Raw genomic sequence first — 26,815 nt, forward strand, 5'->3', positions numbered from 1 at the left:
CAACTTAGGGTTCCAGTGCCAGGGAGAGAAGTCCCCATAACTTCTGGCTGTAAAAGCCAGTGGGGTTTGTGGCTGAGAGAGACAGAGGGCTGCTGGAGACTCAGGTGTTCCTCTTAAACGACCCACACACAAACTTACTTGGACTCCCTCTGAACTGCAATTCTGGGGCAGCAGCTCAAAAGGCACCTGGGACATCCAGGAAGGCACTGAACTGTCTGGCATCAGGGTCAGCCTGGGGCGCTATATATGAGTTTCCATCAACCTGGCTATGGCTGTTAGCCCACCATGGTGATTCCCTAAAACCCAACTTGCTGGGCCAACCCAAGCTGTTTCCAGTGGCTTTTCCAAGCAAATTGTCTGTCTTCAGACTGTTTTAAAATCTCTCACACAAACAGCATCTGGCCTGAGCATGCCCTGTACCTCCCGTTAAGTGGCCCTAGGCCTGGCGCTCACAGCAGCCAGCCTTGGTTCACAACTTGGCTTCTTCTGGGCACCTCCAAGCCCAGCACAAGTAGCAGCCAACTGCAGATTGCTTTGTAGCTCGTGCAGGGTGGCCTTGGGCAGGGCACAGATGGTGGCTGACCTTGACCTGCATCTCCTGGAATGTCCCAGAGCCAAGGCAGACAGCTGCAGATCACGTCGAAGCACCACCCAACCACCTCCACAAGCGACACACTCAAGGGGCAGACTCAGCGGGCACCAGAGCCCTGCTGAACTAAGTTCTGCTCTGTGGAAGGGACCCCAGAACAGTTGATCCTCCACAGTGGTCACAGCCAGTCCTCACAGCCAATCACCCTGAGGGTGAACCCTTCCCACTGAGGTGCCAACAGCAATCAAAGCTCAACTACAACAGGAGGGTGTACACAGCCCACACAGGAGTGCGCAACTGGAGTGCCCAGCTCAGGGGGATGGAGAGGCTATGACACTGGATGCTACAGGACATCTACTACATAAGATTAGAACTCTTGGGGGAAAATATTTTCATTATTACTCCTTGATTGTAAAAATCTTCCTTGTGTTCTTTATACCTGGATGAAATAATTTTTGAGACTGCTAAAACCAACAAATATAAGCTGCATTTATTGTGTAACATTAAGAATGGTTCAGGCTACATAAAGGTAGTTGGATGTAAAATGTGCTAAATCTCAGCTTCTAGAAGAGTTGATTTCGAACTCAATCACCCTTTGAGAGAAGACATACCAGCTCGCATAATTTCATCAACCAGGAGAATGTTTGCAGCAATCACTGTGCTGAAGAAAAAGATGACAGGGTAAGTAAAATCTACCAACTCCTCTTATCTTTTCTCCATAGCAATCTGCAGCTACTAAAGGTACTTTGTTTTTCAGGATGTTGGTGTGAGATTTCTGAGACACAGCTATTATAAATACAAACATTACCCTTGTATTATAATTTCAATTCTTTTGCTAATAAAGTGGAAGCCTGATTGTATTTTCCAGCAAAACTGACCTCATTTTTAGCACATTATATGATTTTCCCACTATGCATGGGTACTATTTCAGTAAAGTCATTTCTTTCCCTTTCCCCTCAAATAAACAGAAAGATTAACATTTCCTATAACTTACATTGCTAGAACAAAAATGTTAAGAGGGACTATAAAATGGCAGAAGCTAGTCCTAATAACTGAATACCATGTCTTTTCATATACTTAGCCATTTTCCCAATGTAGGATGGCAAAAACAATAGAAAAAATTTGATGTTATCAATTATGTCCCCAAAAGTCTTTCTCTTTTATTAATACAAGCTTACCAAGAGTGAAGAAGTTGTTTTTTCACGCAATAATTATCCCAAACTCCTGCATCTGCTGCTACCATTGGCTCACCTGCAAAGTAAAAACAAACTATTTTAATACTATAATCTATAATAATAAAAGGGTAATATGCTAATTAGACTGGATGTCCTTCCCAACGACCTTCCAGATGAAGCCGCAGCGGCGGGGGCCAAGGCCCCTTGCACAAATTCCGTGCATCGGGCCTCTAGTGTTAATATATTAACATTTGTTGTATATTCTAACAATATTTAATATACCACCAAAACTAGTATTGTCACAGAAACCAATGACCTCCATGTTGTCAAATCCAGTGGTCGATTCTCAGGCCTCATCTATCAGCAGCACTTAACACATGTGATCATACCCTCCTGACTGTTCTTCCTTCACTTGTCTTCTAGGACAGCAAACTTGCCTGGTTTTTTTCTTTTGCACTAGTGGCTCCTTTTGTGTCTGTTTTGCTGTTTCTTCCTCTTCTTCCCTGAGCTCTTACTGTTGGAGTACCTAAAAGCTCAGTCCTAGATTCTTCTCTCTACACTAACTCTAGATGATCTCTTCCAGTCTCCTCTCCTTAAACCATATACACTCTGATGACTCTCAAGCTTTTATCTCCAACCCAGACCTCTTTCTTGAGCTCCAGACTCATACATCCAACTGTCTATTTTACTTGAAAGTCTACAGATACTTCACACTTAACTCTGCAAAACTTAATACTGGTCACTACCGCCCCACTACAACCTGCTCTGCCCACAGTCTTCTCCAATGGCAATCTCGACCTTCTAGTTGTTATTAACACCTCTGCATAGAGTAGCCAGTGATCCTTTTAAACATAATTAGGCCATGTCACACCTCTGCTCTAAATTGCTCCCTATTCCACTACAGTAAAAATCCGAGTCTTTAGACTGGTCTATAAACCCCTACATGACTTTCTACTACCTCCCCAATCTCCTTCCTCCTCTTCTGTATTGTCTAAAATATCAGACAGTGATTTTTTCCACTGACATTCCCTCGGCCTAGGATACTCTTTCCTCAGTGCCCCACATGGCTACATTCCTCACTTCTTTTTATTTTCAACAGACATATTCTCATTGATGACTACCCTCTTTAAATTGAAACCCCCTCCCAACCCTCCTGTGCTAACATTCACAATCATCCTTATACTGTTATTTTATTTTTTTCATAGAATTTATTACTCTTAAAAAATGCTAAAAATAACATATGTATTAAGTTTATTTTTTGACTGTCTATCCTTGCCCACTACAACATAAGCTCACAAGAACAAGGACTTTTGTCTGTTTTGCTCTGTCTGAATCCCAAGAGTCAAATAACAAGCACTCAATGACTATTTCTTTAATGAATAAATAATTTTAAAAGTTCAAAAGTAAACTAAAAGGCACCCAAAATTTAAATATTAAAATCATCTGAACCTCCACCCCCTTACTACAAGTTCTGAGTCACTATAGTATAAGCTCTTTCTTTATTAAGCAGCTAATTTTTTTTTCACTCTCTTACCTGTATTCAAATCAATACCAACAGGTTGTTCTGCCTCTAAATGCTCAGCCTGAACTTTTACTAGTGTTTCCTGAGGGTCATAACCAGAATTCTGAGCAAGAACCTTGAGAAATAAAAATAACAATAAATATATGTGTGGAATACCTTCACATATATATGTGGATATCATATATTTAAGAAAAAGGCACTGCTCTCTAGCCTTGGGAAAATATATTCACAATATAATAATCATCTCCCTTTGAGGAATTTCATTCTTAATCTAAATCAAATGACTATTTTATATATCTGGCATTTTTTATATTTACTTAAACATTCTCTCTATGTATAGCACACTAAATTCTGAGTAGGGCATTAGAGTTCCCCCATCCCCACCCCACTAAATTAATTTTCCTCCTTGCAAAAGATTTTAAAAACAAAAAACATGAAAGGAAGTAGAATGGTATTCTTGTTTCCTCTAGTTCCTCTAGCCACGTGTCTTCCAGTTTTTCCTGGGCACTTACAAAAGGAAGCCTGCATATTCGCAGCATCTTTGTGCTCCTCATCAACAAGAGGAGAGTCATGAACTGTGGCAACAGGGATGGAAATACCTGCACTCCAACCCAGGTTTATTTGCAAGTGGTCCCAAACAACAGTTGATGAGTAAAAAGGTATGACGAATGTATACGAGGTTTACCAATTTGCATCAACTAAAAGATCATTATTTACTGACTTTGCTGCTTTGGGGCAAGAAAACCATAGATTTCTGATTCACAAAGATTCCACAAATTATGAATAATTTTAAAGCAATTATCAAAGAGACTTTGCTAGCATTGTTAGTAATGTTGTAATTCATGGTAACAGCATATTTGAAAATTTTTCTGTGCTTCTAAGTGGTTCATAACCAGGTTAAGACAAAAGCAAAGGAATGGTAGTTCTCTGTCCTACTGATACATAAAAAATATTTGGTTTCTCTCCTTTTATAAAGAATTATAATGAAAATGGAATGCAAGGTCGTATTTGGGAGTGCTAAACATCCTGAAGTTCTCACTTTGCACAATTTAAAGTGATAATACTTTAGATACCACCAAGAAAATAAAGGTCTGCTCTAAAATCTAATTAAATCTTAAATTGTAAACTTTTTCATTATGATTAGTTAATCAAGAAGCATTTTTGAAGGAAATTTTTGGAATTACTTCAACTTTTGGAACTCAGAGAATAAAGCAAGGGAGTAATTTGGCTATTTCATTAAATTCCTATAAGGATTCTGAGCTGTTATTCCAAAAGTTTCCCTGCTTTCGCTATAAAAATATCTTAGACAAACTGTGTAAATGCAAATAAATATGTCTGCTGTTAGGTAATATATGCAAATTATAATGAAACACCTTATGTCTAACCAGTTGTTCTTTGGCCATTAGGATAGTTGTACCTTAGGAATAATGAGTAAGGCATCAGCAAAAGCTTGGACTCCAAGGCGAGCTCTTCCTTTTATACTGTGCTTGTACTTAATAAGAGCTTCAGCTATTGCCACTTCAACTGCACCAGCTCCTGGAACCACACAACCTATGGGAGGGGAAAAAATGATTGACAAGACATGCCATACAGAAAAAGAGAACAGAGAAAAAGGCAACTAGCTATTCAAGTGTGCTTTATTATCTAAAATATATATAAATATATACAGAAGTAAAATAAGTTGCACAGCTCAGTGATTACTCAGATGTCTTTTTACCATTATTTCATATCTATTTTTTGTCTATCAGATAAATCTGGCCTATTGTTTATAAAATGTATTACTCTATTTTTGAGATATAATTCACATACCCTAAAATTCAGCCTTTTAAAGTTATACTTTTCAGTAGTTTTTAGTATATTCACATGAATGTGCAACCATCACCCCTATCTTATCCCAGAACATTTTAAAAAAACAACAACAACCCTGTATCCATTAGCAATCAGTCTCTATTTCCCCTTTGCCCAGCCCCTGGCCACCACTAATCTACTCTTTGTCTGTATGTCTTTGCCTTTCCTGGATATTCTGTATAAATGGAATCACATAATACATAGCATTTTGTGTCTAGACTCTTTTACTTAGCATAATGTTTTCAAGGTCGTCATGTTGTTGCATATATCAGTATTTATCCCTTTTTGTGGTTAAATAACACTCCATTGTATGGGTATACCACATTTTTGTTTATCCATTCATCAACTAATGGATATTTGAATTGATTCCACTATTTGGTTATTATGAAAATGCTGCTGTGAACATTCAGTTACAAGTTTTTTGGGTGGACATATGTTTTCAACTCTCTTGTGTATATACCTAAGAGTTGATTTGCTGGTTCACAAAGTAACTCTGTTTAACTTTTTGAGGAACTGCCTAACTGTTCCCCATGAGCAACTGTATATATGAGGGTTCCAACATTTATTATTGTCCAGCTCTTTGACCATAGCCATCCTAACATAAAATGGTATCTCTTTGTGGTTTTTATTTTTATTTCCTTAATGACTAATGATGTTGAGCATCTTTTCATGTGCTTATTATTCTATTTTAAACATGTGTGTTTTTATTGAATTATTTATCCTAACTCCTTTCAGAAGGTAACTGGTTATAAATTATCATCTAGATATAGATATAGATACAGATATATAGATATATAGAAATATAGATATATACATATCTATATATATAAAAGGCGAAGTGAGCCAGCCAACTGGCTGGTAGCTATGATGTGCACTGACCACCAGGGGGCAGATACTCAACACAGGAGCTGCTGAGCAACAGCAACTTTGCAGAGTGCCCTCTCACACTCCAGGACCTCTCGGGGGATGTTGGACTGCTGGTTTTGTTACGATCCTCACAGACCAGACTAAGGGACCCCACCTGCCAGAGGGTCCCTACTCACTCCACAGACGCCCTTTGAGCCCTGGTGCCGCCCCAGGTGTGGCCAGCTGGGGAGAGACCGTGGGAGTTTGGCTCCAGGGCGTGTTTGGCCCATCTCACCCAGTCCTGCCCCAACAGCCTCCTTTTAATTAATTTTCTTTCAATGTGCACGAATCCGTGCACTGGGCCTCTAGTATAGATATATAGATATAAAAGCCTAACTGACCAAACAACTGAGCAACTGGTCAACCGGTCGCTATGATGCGCACTGGCCACCAGAAGGCAGACGCTCAATGCAGGAGCTACCCCCTGTGGTCAGTGCCCTCCCACAGCAGGAGCGCCACTCAGCTGACCTATGGGCACCAGACGCCAGGCTCCCGGTTGGCAAGCATGGCTGTAGCAGCGGGAGCCTCTCCCACCTCCATGGCAGCGCTACCAAAAGGTGGCGGTGGTGGTGGCAGGCACAGCGGGGCCGGGATGAGCAGGAGCAGCGCAGGGTCCAGCCCGGGATCGGGCTCCTCCCTGGCCTCCTGTCACTTTGCACACTACCACATCCCCCAAGGGGTCCCGGATTGCAAGAGGGTGCAGGCCAGGCTGAGGGATGCCACCAATGCACAAATCCATGCACCAGGCCTCTAGTTAAATAATAATAGCTAATATTCTTCCCTAATCTTTCTTTTTTATTATTTTTTTATTTTTTTCACTTACAGTTTAGATTCAATGTTATTTTGTATTAGTGTCAGGTGTCCAGCATAGTGGTTAGCACGTTAAGCACCCAGCCTGTTTTGTCTTCCGGATGGAAAGTATAGTGTCAGACACCAGTGACTGACTGGGAGCTTAACGTGTTAGACAATGATAAACTTTACACTGCACCTGAGTTAATGAAATGCGTTCTAAGCAGTAAAAGCTTCTTATGGTTTTAAAAATTAAAAAATGATACTACAGCATTAAATTAAGTCCTTTTTCATTTCATAAACAGAAGATAATTAAAATGGCAACATACGAGGAGAAACCAAGATGGCGGCATAGGTAAATACCTAAACTGCTGCCTTGCACAACCATTTCAAAACTACAACTAAAAGACAAAACGGACATCAGCCAGAACCACAGGAAGGCTGGCTGAGTGGAAATTCTACAACTAGAAGGAAAGAGAAAAGCATACTGAGACTCAGAGGAGCTGCAGGAGGCAGAGGTACGGAGACGCGCGCACGCAGAGAGGACTGGCAACTGAGTGCACAGCTGGCTTTCTCAAGCGGGAAAAAGACAAAAGCTCCCAACTGCGCTGAACTCCAGTTCCGGGTGAGACTCTGGGGACCCAGACTCATACGGGGTGAAACTGGACTGTCAGGAAACAGAAAAGCACACTGAGACTCAGAGGAACTGTGGAAGGCAGAGGTACTGAGGCGCGCACACAGAGAGGGCGGGCAACTGAGTACGCGGCTGGCTTTCTCAAGCGGGAGGGGGACAAAAGCTCCCGACTGCACTGAACTCCAGTTCCGGGCAAGACTCTGGGGACCCAGACTCATACGGGGAGAAACTGGACTGTCTGGCATCAGGCGGAACTCGAGGGAGGCTTTCTCTCAGAGGTGCTTGCAGCAATTACCACGGGACACTGAGACACAGGGGCTTATTAGGGCAGGGCTGACGGGAAACCAATGCTGTCTGCTCTTCCCTGAGACTCCGCCCCATCCAAGCTGAGCACAGAGGCTTTTGCAAGTCTTGTCTCAAAAGGGTGTCTCCAGCACAGAAGTTCTCCCAGCATAGACACAGCTGATCCTCACAGCCAATTGGCCTGGAGGTCAATTCCTCCCAGTGATACCAACAACAATCAAGGCTTAACTACAACAAGACTGTGCACACAGTCCACAAAGGGGTGCACTAAGAGTGTCCACCTCAGGTAACTGGGGAGGCTGAGCCACTGAGCCCTATAGGACACCTAGCACACAAAGCCACTCTATCAACTCAGAGAAGCAGCCAAAATGTGGAGACAAAGAAAAAGATCACAAATTAAAGAAATGGAGGAAAGCAAACAACTGGATATAGAGTTCAAAACCATGGTTATAAGGTTTTGCAAGAATTTTCTAGAAAAGGCCGATAAATTTAGCGAGACCCTCGAGGATATGAAAAAGGACCAACTAGAAATTAAACATACACTGACTGAAATCAAGAATAATATACAGAGATCTAACAGCAGACTAGAGGATCGCAAGAATCAAGTCAAAGATTTGAAATACAAAGAAGCAAAAAATACTTAACCGGAAAAGCAAAAGGAAAAAAGAATACAAAAATATGAAGATAGTGTAAGGAGCCTCTGGGACAATTTCAAGCGTACCAACATCCAAATTATGGGGGTGCCAGAAGAAGAGAGAGAGCAAGATACTGAAAACCTATTTGAAGAAATAATGACCGAAAACTTCCCCCACCTGGTGAAAGAAATAGACTTACAATCCAGGAAGCCCACAGAACCCCAAACAAAAGGAATCCAAAGAGGACCACACCAAGACACATCATAATTAAAATGCCAAGAGCAAAAGACAAAGAGAGAATATTAAAAGCAGCAAGAGAAAAACAGTTAATTACCTTACAAGGGAGCACCCATACGACTGTCAGCTGATTTCTCAACAGAAACTGCAGGCCAGACAGGAGTGGCAAGAAATATTCAAAGTGATGAATAGCAAGAACCTACAACCAAGATTACTCTACCCAGCAAAGCTATCATTCAGAATTGAAGGGCAGATAAAGAGCTTCACAGATAAGAAAAAGCTAAAGGAGTTCATCACCACCAAACCAGTATTATATGAAATGCTGAAAGGTATTCTTTAAGAAGAGGAAGAAGAAGAAAAAGGTAAAGGTAAAAATTATGAACAACAAATACATATCTATCATCAAGTGAACCTAAAAATCAAGTGAATAAAAAAATTTGATGAACAGAATAAACTTGTGAATATAATTGAATCAGGGGCATAGAAAGGGAGTGGACTGACAATTCTTGGGGGGAAAAGGGTGTGGGGGGTGCGGGAAGAGACTGGACAAAAATCGTACACCTATGGATGAGGACAGTGGCGGGGGGGATGGCAAGGGCAGAGGTTGGAGTGGGAACCGGGTGGAGATGAGCTATGGGGGAAAAAAGAGGAACAATTGTAATAATCTGAACAATAAAGATTTATTAAATTAAAAAATAAAATAAAATGGCAACATACTATTAACAATATTCCAAAGGGAAAAACCGTCACAACCCAAACTATAAATTGCCCAAAGTAAAATGAAAGAAGTTATCATTAATATATTTTAAGATAGTATACATACCAGATAGATTTATTACCACTTTAAAAATATGAGCTTCATATCCATCACAAAAAAAAAAAAAAAAAACTTACCATCTTCAATGGCATTTCTGATGGCACGAAGTCCATCCCTTACAGCATCCTTGATTTGTGTGAGAGTATGCTTATTTGGTCCCTTAACCAACAAGGTGACAGAGCGAGGGTTAACACAGTCCTCAACAAAAGTGAACTTTTCTTCACCCTAAAGGATAATACAAGAAGATATAACTTTAATATGTAACGTCATTATGTCAATCTTCTTGTGAATTTTTCTTGTCAAACATAACTAAATATATGTTAAAAGCAGATAAGTTGTATTTCAACTCTTAATATTTAGGTAAATAAATTATATTATAAAACCTATCCTGTGTATTTTTCAGACTTCAAAATGTAAAACCTGAATTAAAAGTTTCAATATTTAAAAAAGGAGGTAGTTTACTGTTTACTTTCTAACCACTGCCCCCAGAGATACTCACTACTGCATATTCGTGTACAAGACCAGCATGTCCCAAGCAATCTACACTGAGGTCTTCAAGAGAATTCACAGCTATTCCACCACAAGCAAGAGCAAGTCTGAAATTACATATACTGTATGTCAACATAGCTTTGGTTATGGAAAACATAAAGACTAATTTCCTAAAGGTGAAAACATATCCAACATGGAAGACTTCATTGTCACTGTATTATATTGCTTCTAAATCTGTTTTAACGAAATAAATAAATAAATCCTATATAATAAAGAGGAAATATGCTAATTGCCTGCCACACCCTCAAAGATCAGCCACAATATGGTGGCACCCAGTCCCCTCAGCCCCACCGGGGCGGCAGGCGTGCAGCACGGCCGGGCCCACCCCCAGGCCTCTGGAGTCCCCCAGTACCCTCAGTCCCCCCAAGCCCCCCAGGGCCAGCCCAAGGCGCAGGCAACCCTTGGATGGTGGCTGCCCAGTCTCCCTGGACCACCCAAGGCTCAGGTAACCAGGCCGGCCAAGGCTTGCACTGCCGGCAATGGCAGCAGCAGAGGTGTGATGGGGGCATCGCCTTCCCTTGATCGCCAGGTCGCCTCCCGCGCTGAGGGCTCCTGGACTGTGAGAGGGGACAGGTCAGGCTGAGGGACCCCCCTCCAGGGCATGAATTTTCATGCACCGGGCCTCTAGTAAATAAATAAAATCTGTTTTAAGAAGATGAAAACTGCCCAGCCAGTCTGGGTTGAGTGTCAACCTATGAGCCAGGAAGTCACGTTCTGATTCCTGGTCAGGGCAGCCCATCAATGATTCTCTCATCTTCATTGATGTTCTATCTCTCTCCCTCTCCCTTCCTCTCTGAAATCAATAAAAATATATTTTTTTAAAAAGAAGATGAAAACTTTTCTTGTATTTCAACAAAGTTTTGAGGTAGGTTAATCTTGATTTTTAACAGTTACATTATTTACTGAAATCAAAAACAAAATTTGAAATTTGTACACTACCATTTTGCTCAACAATGTTTGCGTATAAGCTAAAAGGAAAATATGGGGTAATTTCAATTTAATCTGTTAATAAACTTAGAGCACATAATTATCTGCAAGCTTACCTTTCCATATTTCTTCTTTTTGCTCTACGAAGAGCTACTATATCATGTTTTGCAAGTGCATCTAAGGACAATGGATCAATTCCCTATAATCAAATTAGCACAAAAGTTACAAGCATGTTTTAAGATAGTGGTCCTAAAACTTTTTGATCTCAGTACTGCTTCACACTCTTAAAAATTATTAAGCCCCTAACAAAATAATCTGATGAACAGTAATAGATCCAGAGACACAGAAGCATGGAACAGACTGTTGAATCTCAGACGGAAGGCAGGGAAGGTTGGGTGGGTGAGTGAGAAGAGATCAACCAATGAACTTGTTTGCATATATGCATAATACATGGACACAGACAATAGGTTGGTGAAGTTCTGGAGTGGGGGGAGGGGCAGGCTAGAAGAGGTCAATGGGGGGAAAAAGGGACATATGTAATATTTTCAACAATAAAGATTTAAAAAATAAAGTTTATGAAAGGGTAAAAAAAAAGTTATTAAGTCCCAACGGTATGGCTCAGTGGTTGACTATCAACCTATGAACCAGCAGATAACGGTTCAATTCCATCAGATCATATGCCTGGGTTTTGTGTTTCAATCAATGATTCTCTCTCATCATTGATATTTCTGTATCTCTCTCCCTTCCTCTCTGAAATCAATAAAAAAATATATTTTTTAATTATTAAGAGCCCAAAGCACTTTTTTAATGTAATCTGTATCTATAATATTTATCATATAATTAAAATTGAGGAATTTTTAAAATGTTTATTAATCCATTTAATATAATAAGAAACCATTTATGTTAACATAAATAACATTTTTTAATAAAAATTTACTCTAGTTTCCTAAACAAAAAATACAGTGAGGGTGAGACACTGTTTTAGATTTTTATAAATCTTTTTAATGTCTGTTATATATGTTTTTTGTTTTTTCTATTGACTTTTTCTTTAAGAGAGGGAAGGAGGGAGAGGGAGAGGGAGAGAGACAGAGAGAGAGAGAGAGAAGCATGGATGTGAGAGACATCAATCAGTTGCCTACTATATACACCCCTACCAGGGATTGAGCCTGTAACCTAGGCATGTGTCCTGACCAGGAATTGAACCAGCAAACTTCCTTGCAGGGGACGATGCTCAACCAACTGAGCCACACTGGCCAGGGCTTTAATGTCTGTCTTAATAGAAGACAGCTGGATTCTCCTATCTGCTTCTGCATTCAATTTGATGCAATATGTTGTTTTGTCTAAAGTATAAGAAGAAAACCTGGACTCACAGAGATATGTATTGGAAAAGAGAGGAATATTTTAATACCTTTTCAGATAAATGTGGACATTCTTCTTTGATACTATACCAAAACTCAATAAGTGGTTAGTTTCAATGTGGAATACGGAACCATATCAATGAACTCTCCATACTCTCCAACATTAAAATCCATTTGTCTATCTTGCACTTGGAATTGATTATTAGGCATTTAGAACATAATGGTTCACTAAGTTAGGCAGAGCTTCCAAATGCTGACACATTCATGGTAATACAATATCAAATATATCACCTTTGCTAACATCATCACAAATGTTATCAGAAAAGCCTTTTAAATATCAGAAAGCTGTCAAGTTCACAGTGGCAGATACAGGTTTTCCAAAATTCTAATTTTTGTTTGAAGGCTCAAATGTTATCATTGGCAACAAATACTGTCAGTTGTTTTCCTTCAAGTGACAGGATTGCTGCATTCATTTTTTAGAAGAAACTGCCAAGCACCCATGTCTAAATAAAGATGGTTTGTCTGTCAGTCATTCTTTCAAGAAAAATGGCATTGCACAATTCTCAATTACACAAGAGCTGTCCTTCAACACAACCATATTTTGATATGCCACAAAAGTGTTTTGTGCATACTTCATATTTTGTCACACAGAATTATTTAAGGATCGACATTTAATAAAATTAATAAGCTTTACTACTTCTTAAATATATTCTTAAATGAACTCCCTTTTTTTAAACTGCCAGTGTGTAGTAGTGTGGCAATAAAAGGTATGATGACTACTAGTATAGTTTGGTGCTACTGCTTTGATTAGTGCTAAGGCATCAGCAGTTTTGCATCATCATTGCAAATGTGAACACAATATAAAAAGCATTATTACTAATATTATGAAAATAGTTTTGTCCTCACCAACTCCCTGAAATGGTCTTAGAGACTCCTTCAGGTCCACAGACCACACTTTGAGAAACTCTAAAGAACACTTACAAATAGTTAAAAATCTAAACATTTTTTCTCACCTTTTGGTTAATAACAACAAATCCTTTGTTGGAATGAGCACAGACTTTGTTTTTCAGGTCTATTATTTTTTGTACTCTATCATCAATAAATTTTCTTTCAGCTTTTACCAATTTCTCTTTTTCTTGAGCAGTCTTATAAAAGAAACCAGAGCTCACCTCACTAAAAAATTAATAAAAACAAGCTAGTAAAGGCAGTGGGGAGAAGAGGAAAAGGTAGGAGTTAACACTAAACGGTGGGAGGAAAGAAAGAGATTAAAAAACACTTTTAGAAAAAACAGTTTCAAATGTTATAAAGAGTAAATGACATACATACGTTTTTTCATATTCTAGTGATACATTGCAAATAAGGATATATGCATCTTCTACTCGCTTCTTCATTTCTGGGTGACGGGCACCATGATCCAAAACCAGTCCTCTGATTAACCTATTAAAAATATGTAATGCTTCTTTCTTTGAATATACACTCTAAAATTTGATATAAAATTAGAATTATACTCTTTTTTATTTTTATTTTTTTCTATTTTTATTGATTCCAGAGAGGAAGGAAGAGGGAGAGAGAGATAGAAACACCCATGATGAGAGAGAATCATGGATCGGCTGCCTCCTGCAAGTCCCCCACTGGAAATCAAGCCCACAACCCGGGCATGTGTCCCTGACCAGAATCGAACCCGGGATCTTTCAGTTCACAGGCCGACGCTCTATCCACTGAGCCAAACCGGCTAAGGCAATATACTACTTTTTTTTAAAAAAAGGTATTTTTATTTATTTCTGAGAGGGAGAAACATCAATGATGAGAGAGAATCACTGATCAGCTGCCGCCTGCAAGCCCCCAACTGGGACCAAGCCCACAACCTGGGCATATGCCCTTGGCTGGAATCAAACCTGGGACCCTTCAGTCTGCAGGCCGACACTCTATCCACTGAGCCAAACCAGCTAGGGCTAAAATTATACTCTTGAAGGTGTAACAGAACTGCCAGGGCATACACCATTTCCTTACACCAACTTTAATTCTAACACATAATTAGTAAAATTGGAGAAGATAACTACTTTACACACTGTGACTGTTAAGTCACAATGAAATCAACCCAGAATTATCCTCTAAATTATGTGGCGCAAACATATGACACAGCTGACCAAGTAATGAAAGGTAGGCACACAGTGAGTTTCTAAGGAACATTTATTTGTTCAAAATAATTATATGGAACAACTGACAATTGTTAACCTAAATGTCCAACAAAAGAGTACTATTCAGCAAATAATGGCCCAAATATTTCAGTCATGAAAACTATGTAATAACACGGAAAAATATTTACAGGGATGGCTGATAAGCACAGAATGACAAATTGCATAAAAAACATGATTATAACTGTTCTTTAAAAAAAATAAGCACTTTGGCATTGAAATGAAAGGAAATTAAAGAGTAGGGTTATGCTTGAGTGGTTAGGAATACAGATCATGTTGAGGGGTCTTTTTTCCTGTTTTCCAAATGTTCCTTCAAGAGTAAATATCTTTATAAGTCTTCAAAATACACTTATGCCCAATTAGGGAATGGCATTTCTATTTATGAGTCTTTTATAACCAATATTTGTTATACATTAAAGATATAATTTTTGAATAGTTAAATATAAGGAAGTTTTCAGTTTTAATCTTTAATCTAACTAGATTACCCTAACTCCTAACTTAACGTGAAGATATTTTAATTAGGAAGAAACAAACTACATATTCAATATTCTTCACTCTTCAAACATCCTTTACTGTTCCCCCCACCTCACTCTCAGCAAATGTCCTTGCTTCTTCAAGAAAAAAGAAACAGTCCCATCACTACCTCTTACCACTCCACCAGCACTTGAACCCGAACCTCCTATGATTACGAATGATCTGTCCATGCTCTTCTCTAAGGTTAACTCCTCCACTTGTGTACTGTATTCCATTTCCCCTCCCTGCTCCTGCACTGTCCCCTATTCCCCTACACTAAGTCTTTCTGCCTAAAGGAGCATTCTCATCAGAATACAAATTTGTCGTAAAAATTCCCATCTTTAAAAGAAAGGATTCTTTGGGCCTAGCTGGCGTGGCTCAGTGGTTGAGCATCGACCTATGAACCAGGAGGTCACAGTTCGATTTCTGGTCAGGGCACATGCCCAGGTTGCAGGTTGCAGGCTTGGTCCCCAGTAGGGGGTGTGCAGGAGGCAGCCGATCAATGATTCTGTCTCATCACTGATGTTTCTCTCTCTCTCTCCCTCTCCCTTCCTCTCTGAAATCAATAAAAATATTTTTGTAAAGAAATCTTTGGGTTGAAACTCCATTCCCAGGTTCTCTTCTAGCTACTGCCCCATTTCTCTGCTCCCTTTTATAGCTGACATAGCTGATTAGTCTCTCCTTGAAATACTTTCTTCTCCTAGTTTCTGGGAGACTACCCTCTCTTGGTTTTCCTCCTGTCCACTGACCACCCTTCTCAGTTTCCTTTGCTGAATGCTCCTTATCTTCTCAATTCTAAACATTGGAGTGTGCCAAAGTTCCCAATCCTTAAATTTCTGCTTTTCTTTATCTATATTTACTTCCCAGATGATCTCATAAACTCTTATAGCTTTAAGTCATCCATACACTGATGACTTTCAAATATGTATTTCCAGTCCAGACCACTATGTGCACTCCAGAACATCTCTCCAACTCTCTACTCAACCACTGTCTATTTTTGTTATCTAAAAATAACATTCACCAAACTGAACTCCTGATTTATTTCCCCAAACCCGCTCCTCCCAGTCTTCTCCATGACACTTCCATTTTTCCAGCTGTTCATGCAAAAACCCAAGGATCATCCTGACTTCTCTGTTCCTGCCACATTCTATGTCAAATCACCGAGAAATCCTCTTGCTCCTTCTAAGTATACCTGATCTAAACCATTTTCATTTCTCACCTATTATCACAACAGATTCCTAATTGGTCTCCTACTTCTGCCCTTGCACCTCCCACCCTACTCCACAGTGTATTCTCCACATCACAACCACAGAGATCCCTCTGAAATATAAATCAAAAACTTGTTGCCCTCAACAATAGTAAGCTAATTTGGACCAACACTAATACCAAAAGCAATGTTGGGTTAAAAACAAAAAAAAACACCTTTAAAATGCTAGAAAGCTGTAAGATAGTAAAGAGCCACAAAATAATTTTCTTTTCAAAACTGAAAAGAAAACCAGAACTCTAAGAGGTAAGTAGAGAACTGTGGGATCTCCTACTGCAAAGTCATTTGACAATTCAGGCAAATCTGAACTTTGGTTTCAATAACCTCACAATGAGAGGGGGCAGAATTAAAAGTTCAGAGTTCATCCAAGGTACAGGGTCTAATAGAAGGCCCTCTTCACATTAATTGGGAACCCCAATAGGCTATATACTCAGGGTATAAACCAGAAGGATGAACTAGAAGCAAGCAGCCCTTACATGAACTTGCAGTTAGAATTCACAACAACTGGATATTCCCAAAAAGCCTCAGATGTGGATGTAATTTAGTATCTGGGCTCCTTAGAGCAGCAAATTCAAATTCTCTGCAGAAAAGCACCTTTACCCTAGGTTGCAAATTATTTCTACAAATACTTTTTTCAAACATAATGAATAGCACATATAGAAATAAAGTATGATGCGTGAGAAACAGCAAAATACAATAAACACCATAAACAGACAAGCCAGACTTTAAATATTGTAATTATCAGACATGGACTATACCAGTGTGGGGCAAAAGTAGGTTTAAAGTTCTGAGTATGCAAAACAGTTTATTCTTGCATTATTATTTATTAATATTGTATTATTTACTTGTCTTATAACTGTAAACCTACTTTTGTCCACCCCTGTATGTTTAAAAAAATAAAATATAAGTTTGGGAAGATATGCAAGGAATAGGAAACCATAAATAGTGACATGGCAAATTTAAAAAACAACCAAATAGAACTTCTATAAATAAGTAAAGATACATGTACATATTTTAAAAATAAAGTGTTTACTGATGAATTATGATATCTGGACTGCCTTCAGAATAATCCAAGTTTAGGGCAGGGGAAAGAGAAAAAGAATCTATATGAGTGTTGGGAGTGACCTCAGTTGACAAAGTCCTGAGAGGGCAGGTTTCACAAAGTGGCCTGCCTGTTCCCAAGGTTAGTCATGCATCCTGCCCCCCTTTTAGGCTTAGAGACCCTTAAGCACAATAGTTTAGTAATCACACATTCTGCCCCCTAGAGCTTAGTTAATCTTCAAGCACAGTTGATTTATAAGCGTAATTGTCCTTAAGCAAGAAGCATAGCTAGACTATCTCATGGAAAGGAACTTAGGTGGCGTCAAAGGTGTTTGTACAGGTTTAGCCATTGGAATCTTAGCCAAGATAAGGAACTTTGTGTAAAGATCAGTAGGAAACCTAAAGCAAAGGGGTATAGCCGAAACCGGTTTGGCTCAGTGGACAGAGCGTCGGCCTGCGGACTGGGGGGTCCCGGGTTCGATTCCGGTCGGGGGGCGTGTGCCTTGGTTGCGGGCACATCCCCAGTGGGAGGTGTGCAGGAGGCAGCTGATCGGTGTTTCTCTCTCATCGATGTTTCTAGCTCTCTATCCCTCTCCCTTCCTCTCTGTAAAAATATCAATAAAAAATATATATATAAAGCAAAGGGGTATAATTATGTTTACCACATACCAGGAATGATGTATTGTGTGGAATGTAACTGACCCTGTATAAATGTATGGTGAGAAATAAACTCGGGACTGTAAGCGGGAAGTGCTACAGTCCTCCCGATCCCATTCTGTTTTCTGTCTGTCTTTTCTCATCCTCTCCCCCCCTTGCAGGTACTGTTCGACTGATGCCGGCAGGCTCCGGCATATGAGGTTTTTTTTAACTATAATCTGAAAATAGATAAAGATGAGTGACAGATATGTCACTATTCTATTCTACTTTTATATATGTTTAGAACATTCCATGATAGAACATTTAAAATTAGTTAAGTCCCAAATCAACAAGATGCCATATACTCTGAGTATATACATATTCAGGCAATGTTAATTGCATGGCCCCTCTGACCTCATCATCTCCTACAACATTTTCCTCTGATGCTGCTGCACACACAAAGGAACACACAAGCACATTTCTGCCTCAGGGCCTTTTCAACTATTATTCCCTCTGCCTAGAACACTCTTCTTCTAGATATTCAGAGACCTCCTTAGTTCTCTAGTTTCATGTTGCTCTAAAATCACATTCTCACACACACTGTTACTCTAGCCTCTTCATAGCATTTATTATCACTTATTTGTTTACTATATCCAACTAGAAATGTAAGCTTCTTGGAGAAAGAAACTGGCTCTGGTAAGTATCCAATTAACATATGTTGAATAAATAACCAATGAAATTAATGAAAGAATATCTGAAGATAACCAAATATTCTAGAATCTATGTATTGCCAAAGTTTATGTACTTTACTTTGTATCTGTTTCTGATTTGTGTTTCATCTCCATGATTTCTACCATGAAGAGATCAATAGGATAACCCGGTCTTGTAATAGTCAACACAGAATCCACCACGGCCTGAAAGAGAAGTGAATGAGAACAGTCAATTATTTGGACTACTAATGAACACCACTGGCCCAGGTAATCTATCACCAGATTAAGCAAGCAAAGAGCTTCAGGCCCCAATACACAGGGCAAGGCCAAAAAGTGCCACTTTGTCATGGACCCTAATAATTACAGCCTAAAGGGATTTCAAAGATCATCAAGTCCAAACCCTTTATTTTACAGATAAGGAAACTAAGACAAGACTTCAAGAAGTTATGATCTTGCCCGGCTGGCATGGCTCAGTGGTTGAGCATCAACCCAAGAAACAAGAGATTCAGTTCCTGGTCCAAGTCACATGCCCTAGTTGCAGCCTCGATCCCCAATATGGAGCATGCAGGAGGCAGCCGATCTCAAGGTTTCTCTCTCGTCAATGTTTCTTTCTCTCTATCCCTCTCCCTTCCTCTCTCTCTAAAATCAATAAAAACATATATTTTTTTAAATAAGTTATGACCTTAGAGATCTTAAAACAAGGTCTAAACGGTAATAGCCAGGCCAGGACTAGAATTCAGGTCTCTGGAACTGCCACGCCACTGCTCCTTCTACTATACCAACACTGCTCAAACTTTTCCACCAAAGGACACCTTAATAAAAAAGAAGGGAATCTAACATAAGGGTAGAGCTCAAATTTGCTAGCTATTAACAATAGGAAATTTTTAAGTCTTGTGTTTCATCACGAAAACTTTCCATGTCATGACATTGTACATACATGTTTGTTTTAATGTGAAATAATACTTTCCCCAAAAAATCATAAAGTAAAATTGACACTTCAGAAAGATGTGTTTCATTTATTCTGCCAAATATCGCCAGGGATATGCAATTTGAGAAACACAGCCCAATACACCCCATTGTTTAGCTCAGAAAGTAATATAAAAATGACCACAGAAATAAAGTGCTACAGTATAACCATCCTAAAATGTAAATAAAGTAAAAAAAAAAAAAAAAAACACCACAATTTCTTAGAAAAGATTACTTGATGTAGCATAATATTTGGTTTTGGAGCCTAATAGGCTATGACAAAAAAATATTGGCTAGTGAGAGTATCAGTGCTTCTGTAACTCCAAAAGGAAATGGGGGCCCTAACCAGAGAGCATGAAGATTCTGAGCCACTTGCTAAATGTATTCCAACAGCAGATAATACAGCAGAGTCTTTATTTAGACTCTGCTCAGTAAGAAATTGTCTGATTTTAGTCTGATATCCCAAATAGGTTTTGCTGTTGGTAAGGAGAATTGACCAGAAATTACTCAACTGTTCCAGTCCATTTGGGACTTATATTCCTCAAAGTAAATTAGTATGACAGCATTCTGACTTATATGTCAATGTCTTGTGAATTGGTTATGAAATAATCATTCCTGATACATTAATATATTCAAATTTCAGAAACTGCAAAGCTAAGGAGCAATGATATCACCAAACTATAGCCCCTTGATAAAAGGCTTCCCAAAATACCTAATCTTGATTATGTTACATACATTCCACCTTTAGAAGTTATCAAAACAAATTATGCAGTTCCCAGAAGTATTAGCAAATCAATCATGCTTCATTAAAGTTGCAACCTTAACTACAAAGCACACTGCCAAAACAACCTCTCCACGTATAATAACCTCACGTAGTTAATACGGACCTCTAGGTATGAGACCAGTACTTCACCCCAATGGCTTCCACAGGGGATGAGCCAGAGGCAGCCAAGGACCTCCTAACTGTCAAATTAACTTAAAAGAAGGCTTAATGTGATACTGTTGAAAAAAATTATACATGCTGTCCTGACCAATCAAATCTAGTAAGCAAGTCTATAATGTCTGTCTTCCATAATTTATTTTACATTCAAAAAACCACATGCAATAGTTGAATATCTTATAGGAAAAAGAAAAATATCACCATGTGTCAGGCTATACTCTTTGTGAATGTAAAGAATTAATCACATACCTCTATTAACACATCAGCCAGTTCAGCATGAACTTTAGTTTGTAGAGATGTTCTAGCCACTTCTAAGAGGATCTCTCTTTTCATCTCTTTTTCAATTTTAATTTCGTCCAAAACTTCAAGTGCTTTTTTCTTTGCAGCTTCAAATCCTTCAGCTATTATTCTAGGGTGCAAGCCCTATTAAAACAACATAAAACTATAAATTATAAAGTAACTCATCCAAAGTAAAAGTAACCATCCTTTCCTATTAATAGGTATGTCTCCAAAAAGTAATAGTACAGCCCTAACCGGTTTGGCTCAGTGGATAGAGCGTCAGCCTGCGGACTGAAGGGTCCCAGGTTCGATTCTGGTCAAGGGCATATACCTTGGTTGCGGGCACATCCCCAGTAGGGAGAGTGCAAGAGGCAGCTGAATCAATGTTTCTCTCTCATCGATGTTTCTAATTCTCTATACTTCTCCTTTCCTCTCTGTAAAAAATCAATAAAATATATATTTTTTTAAAAGTAATAGTACATCAATGCCACTAAATATAAGTGTACATATATAATTTATAAAAGTAATTTTTCAGTGCTTCACATTTCAAAGAATCTCAAACTTACAGAAAAATTCTAAGTCCAGTACAAAAAAACTACAAAAGTCCTTTTTATTTCTGAAAATTATGACACATTGATATCATATGGTCTTTCTGAATGGGCACAAAAGAAGTCCTTTTAATGCAGAGAAAAAGAATCAGCACTGGCTTAGAGAGAAGTGGCAGACAGACACCACCCTCATTAAATGTTCACAGTTAATACCCACAGTCATGGGACAAATAGACATCATGTGCCTCATGATATGATGCATTAAGAACACTACAGCACTTCTATGGCATTCCTGCCAAAAGTTTATAACCTGACTCTAACCTGAGGAAACAGTCAAATCCAAATTGAGGGACTTTCTACAAAATAAATGGCCTGTATTCTAAAAATAATACTATCCTGAAACACAAATGACAGCTCAGGAACTCTTCCAGCTTAAAGGAGACTAAAGAGACATGACAGCTGAATGTAATGCATGAACCTAGATTTTCTTCTGCTATAAAGGACATTATTGGGATAAGTGATGAAATTTGAACAAAATCTGTATCAATGTGTCAGTGTTAATATTAATTTCCTGGTTTGATCACTATACTGGATTATATAAGAGAATTCCCTTGTTTTAAGAAATATTTAGATGGTCTTATCTGCAACTTATTCTTATACCATTCAAAAAAATATAGGTACCTTATTACATATATAAACACACATATATACATTTATTTTTTATCTGAGAAAGATAAGTGTCATTCTTTGAAATATTCTTGCAACTTTTCTACAGAGCTGACATTGTATCAAAGTATTTTTTTTTAAACAGTATTTTTTTTAAAGTAATACACAAACTTACTGACGCTGGAACTGGATATAATTTATCCCCTTCCTCCATTCCTTTACATCAGTCCTATAACAATTTCTAAAAGTTGCCATTTATTGAGCATTTGAGCCAGACACTATTCTAAAGAGCTTTACATATATTATTTAATTTAGTCCTCTGGACACTATGAAGTGGGAGTTGTTATTATTCCTGTTTCACAAATGAGGAAATTGAGGCTTAAAGAAATATTGTAATTTGCCTTAGCAGGCCTGACTCCAGAAACTGTTAATAACCATTTTCAAAACATCTTTCCTGTCTAGGACCTCACATTCATTGCTGGTGAGAATGTAAACTGCTATGGCCACTATGGAAAGCAATATGAAGATCTACCATATGACCCAGCAATCCCTCTTCTGGGTATCTACCAAAAATTTTTTTGAAAACATTTATTCATAAAGATATATGTACCCCTATGTTCATTGCAACATTATTCACAGTAGCCAAGACATGAAGATAGCCTAAGTGTCCTTTAATAGATAACTGGATAGAGAAGATGTGGTATAAAAATTTAAATAAATAAATAAGATGTGGTACATATATATAAAATGGAATACTACTTAGCCATAAGAAAGGATAAAATACTGCCATTTGAAACAACATGGATGGATCTTGAGAGTATCACGCTAAACAAAATAGGTCAGACAGAAAAGGACAAGAACCATCTGATTTCACTCATATGTGTGACATAAAACAAAAATCAACAAACAAAACAAAACAAACTCATAAACACAGACAACAGTATGGTGGCTACCAAAGGAGAAAGGGTGGGGAGAGGATGAAGAGAGTAAAGGGGTGCCAAACACATGGTCACAGAAGGAGACTAGACTGTGGGTGGTGAGTACACAATGCAATACACAGATGCTGTATTATAAAATTGCATACTTGACACATATAGTGTATTAGCCAATGTCACCTCAATAAATTTCATTTTAAAAATAAGTTTTCTCCAGTTATTTTTTTAAACCACAATTTGGTTTCAACTTTATCAGTGATGTATTTTTTTCTTAGGCATTAGTCATGGGTACATGGCTCATTTTGTACCTTTTTAAATCTCTTAAATTTTCCATTTTAAAAAGAGGTATATAATTCCAATAAAAGGCATTGTTTTTTTGGGAAAAAAGTTCATTATTCTTTTCATTTGTAACTGTCCAAAAATATCTTCATAAACATTTTTTGCCCTCTAAAATTTGCCCAGCTATTGTGGCTTACTGGTTGAGCATCAACCCATGAATCAGGAGCTCATGGTCTGATTCTGGTCAGGGCACATGCCCGGGGTTGTGGGCTCGATCCCCACTAGGGGGCAGTGCAGGAGGCAGCCAACAATGATTCTCATCATTGATGTTTCCATCCCTCTCTGAAATCAATTTTAAAAATTAAATAAAATTAAACCAGTTCACTAGTGTAAAAAACCCAAGTTTCCATTCAAAATAAAGTACCACATGATTGTGAATTCTATGAAATTATAATACCTCAGAAATGTAACGATCAGCTTGTTTTAGTAACTCCCCAATAATAAGAACATTTGAAGTAGTACCATCTCCTGTAATGTCATCCTGGGCTGTTGCTACTTTCGCTATCAAGGAAGCTGTTGGGTGTTGAATTTGCTGGAAAAAGCAAGCAACAGATTTAAAGAGAGAGAGAATAAAGAAATAAATAGTCTACCAAAAACAAGATAATCTAAGGGTCAATAGTAAAATCAAGAAATGAAGTAGGAGTGAAGGCCTGGGGAGGGGAAGGAAGTAGGAAGGGGGGGGTGGTCAATGGGGGAAGAAAGGGAGACATCTGTAATACTTTAAACAATATTTTTTAAAGACATGAAATAAGCGTCATTCTACAAGTTCACAAGTTTTGTATTATCAATTATTAATAAATGTCAAGACCGAGAGTTAAAAGATGAGAACTAATGAGATTTGAACATTTTATAAGAGTCTTTGCTTCAGAATGCAATGACATTTCCAAAATTAGATTAAATCCTTCAATTTTGAAGATGAATATATTTACTAAAATTGCAAAGGACTTTTTACTTTTCCATGATTACAAAGAACATAATGTGGTGCCTTTAAAAGATTCAACTAATTTGGAAGCATTCCTAAGACTATACTAAGATCTGAAAACAACCAAAAAAACATTTTTTATTGAGGTTTAATCCAACAAGTATATCTCATGATTGCAATATTTAGCTGACAGCCTTGGTTTAAAGATATACAAATTGTATTATGCTCTCAGTTAAGGCTTATTAAGGTTTATTAAAGTCAGCAGCATCAGCTCACCATCTCATGAAGCAGCACATTGCCATCTTTGGTGAGTTTGATATCACCTGCACCAGAAACAAGCCTGTTCAGAAAACAGTGATGTTATTAACTTCAGATGGCAAGCATCAAGCAAGACATAGCGCTTGCCACTCCACTATCATTAACATAGGGAACTGGGCTTGGAAAACTTCCATCACCGGAGACATACCACAGGAAGTACCCCATTTGCAGCCTACAGAATCACTTTTCCCCAGATGGACTGCCATGGCGATTTCACTCCAAATGGACAATTTACAAGTTTAAGGATTAAGTGCAGTTGGTGAGTTATGACAGTGGTTTGGTCCAGAAGAGTACTTGGAAGACTACCAGCCACACATTTGTGAATTTCCTGCAGGTTTATTTTGGTGAAATGTTACCATTCATTCACTCAGTTTAGTTTTTCCCCTCATCCCTCACATTTATTACAGCATCAAATTCTGTCATTCTACAACAGAAAAGCCTCTTCAAAGTACTCCCTCCTCTCCATTTCCAGTCATCATCATCTGCAGTGTGGACTATTTAGTATCCACATATATCTGAATTTGAATCTACCCTCCATTTATCTTTCTATAAGGCAGGATGACTCAGTTTACTGATCAAAAATCCTTCAACCCAGCTGGTGTGGCTCAGTGGTTGAGCGTGGACCTATGAACCAGCAGGCCATGGTTCGATTCCCAGTCAGGACACATGCCCAGGTTGTGGGCTCTATCCCCAGTGTGGGGCGTGCAGGAGGCAGCCAATTAATGATTCTCTTTCATCATTGATGTTTCTTTCTCTTTCCCTCTCTCTTCTTCTCTGAAATCAATAGAAATATATATTTTTAAAAATCCTTCAATGATGTTCATGTTCTCCATCATTTTCGAGTTAAAATCCATACTATTCAGCAATGACATAGGTGAACCTTTCCAATCTGGTTGTATCTATTTAAAATGTTTCATCTACAAAATGAAATCTTGTGGGCAAATCTTATGGGTCCCTTAACACATCACGTTTGTTTTTGTTTCTCTTGGTTTTCTTGTTCCTGAAGTTGCTCTATCTAAAAGACCTTTGCTCCCTTCTCCAGCTGGTGAATTCTAACTCATCTTTCAAGACTCTGATAAAAAATAATCCGTTATCTGAGTCTTTTCCTTCCCCATTATTCCATCAATAATCAGTCCCTTTCCTCGGTATTATCATACATTATATGATTAAAAATACAATGCATGGCATGTATTTTTAAATGTATATATAATATTATATAGAAAATACATCACATTCGTTTCTAACAAATCCCCTTAAAAACTAAAACTTTATCTTGGTCATCTCTGTGTTCTCAGCATCCCATTTAGTACATAATAAGCACCCTCTTTTACTGTTAATTTATTTTGCTCATTCCTGAGTCTGTAGCTCTCCTTACATCTTTTTGCCCTCCCGTCTCTTTCCTTCACTGTCCTAAATAATGGTGCTAAATAAATACATGCTTAATGGATTAACAGATATGAAGAACCCTAGGCACAGAGCATCCAAGTAACTTGCCAAAGGACTCACAGATAGAAGGGAAACTTGGAATTGAACCCATACCTGTCAGGCTCCAAAGCCCGTGCGCTCCCCACAACACCCTGCCAAACACCACCAAAACGAAGGGCATACAGGCATACAGTCTTAAGGAGCAGGGTAGTCAGATGGCTTACGTTTCATATGAAAAACTGAACTTTCAAACTGCATATGAACCTTAACGAAAAGTTGGTGGGGCGGGAAGGGGCAGGGTAGGGAATCACAGCTTCACTCGTGGGGCCTTTTCCTTGAGGAGGCTTTTTTTTCTCCTCCCCCACTGGGCTAGAGATGACCTCGGGGCAGGAATGAGAATGAGGGAAGCCAGGCCCACAAGTGTGTCCACATGGCGCCAATCTCTTCGCGGAACATCGGCCTACAGCGCGCCCCGACAGCCAACAAACCCCCGGCGCCCTAGCGCCCTAACCGCCGCTCCAACCGCCGTCTCACATTTTCATGGTGCCCTTAGGACCCAAGTTGGTCCGCAACACATCCTGCAGCCCTCGGGCAGCGCATATATTGACCGCCAAGGCCGCCTGGGCCCGCGCCACCTCAGCCTTGGCGTTTAAGGTCTTTATGGCAGCCATAGCAGGGCGGTTGAAGGACCACCTGACCGGCCAAAACAGCCAGAGCCGCGATTCTGATGTAAAAACCAGCGCTTAGTTCCACGCTCAGGAGCTTCAGCCAATCCTCGCCCTGGACGGAAGTGACGTCATCACGCATCGCCGAGACGGAAGCCAGACTC

At 38.9% G+C, this 26,815-nt stretch overlaps 1 protein-coding gene across 1 annotated transcript; it reads right to left on the reverse strand.

Annotated features, from left to right (window-relative positions):
- Positions 1 to 1,057: 1,057 nt before the first annotated feature.
- CCT6B (chaperonin containing TCP1 subunit 6B) lies at positions 1,058 to 26,698 on the reverse strand. Its single transcript, XM_080679096.1, has 14 exons — positions 26,521 to 26,698; positions 24,520 to 24,583; positions 23,719 to 23,853; positions 20,804 to 20,977; positions 18,749 to 18,852; positions 13,616 to 13,726; positions 13,303 to 13,462; positions 11,048 to 11,130; positions 9,955 to 10,051; positions 9,533 to 9,680; positions 4,704 to 4,837; positions 3,299 to 3,401; positions 1,768 to 1,840; positions 1,058 to 1,250 (listed from the first exon to the last, which is right to left on the reverse strand). The coding sequence occupies exons 1-14, from the start codon at positions 26,655 to 26,657 to the stop codon at positions 1,178 to 1,180; spliced, it is 1,596 nt and encodes a 531-aa protein (XP_080535222.1). The 5' UTR covers positions 26,658 to 26,698; the 3' UTR covers positions 1,058 to 1,177.
- Between the last annotated feature and the right edge of the window lie 117 nt (positions 26,699 to 26,815).

Source organism: Plecotus auritus (genome assembly GCF_963455305.1).
Source record: "Plecotus auritus genome assembly, chromosome: 7".
Taxonomy (NCBI): Eukaryota; Metazoa; Chordata; class Mammalia; order Chiroptera; family Vespertilionidae; genus Plecotus; species Plecotus auritus.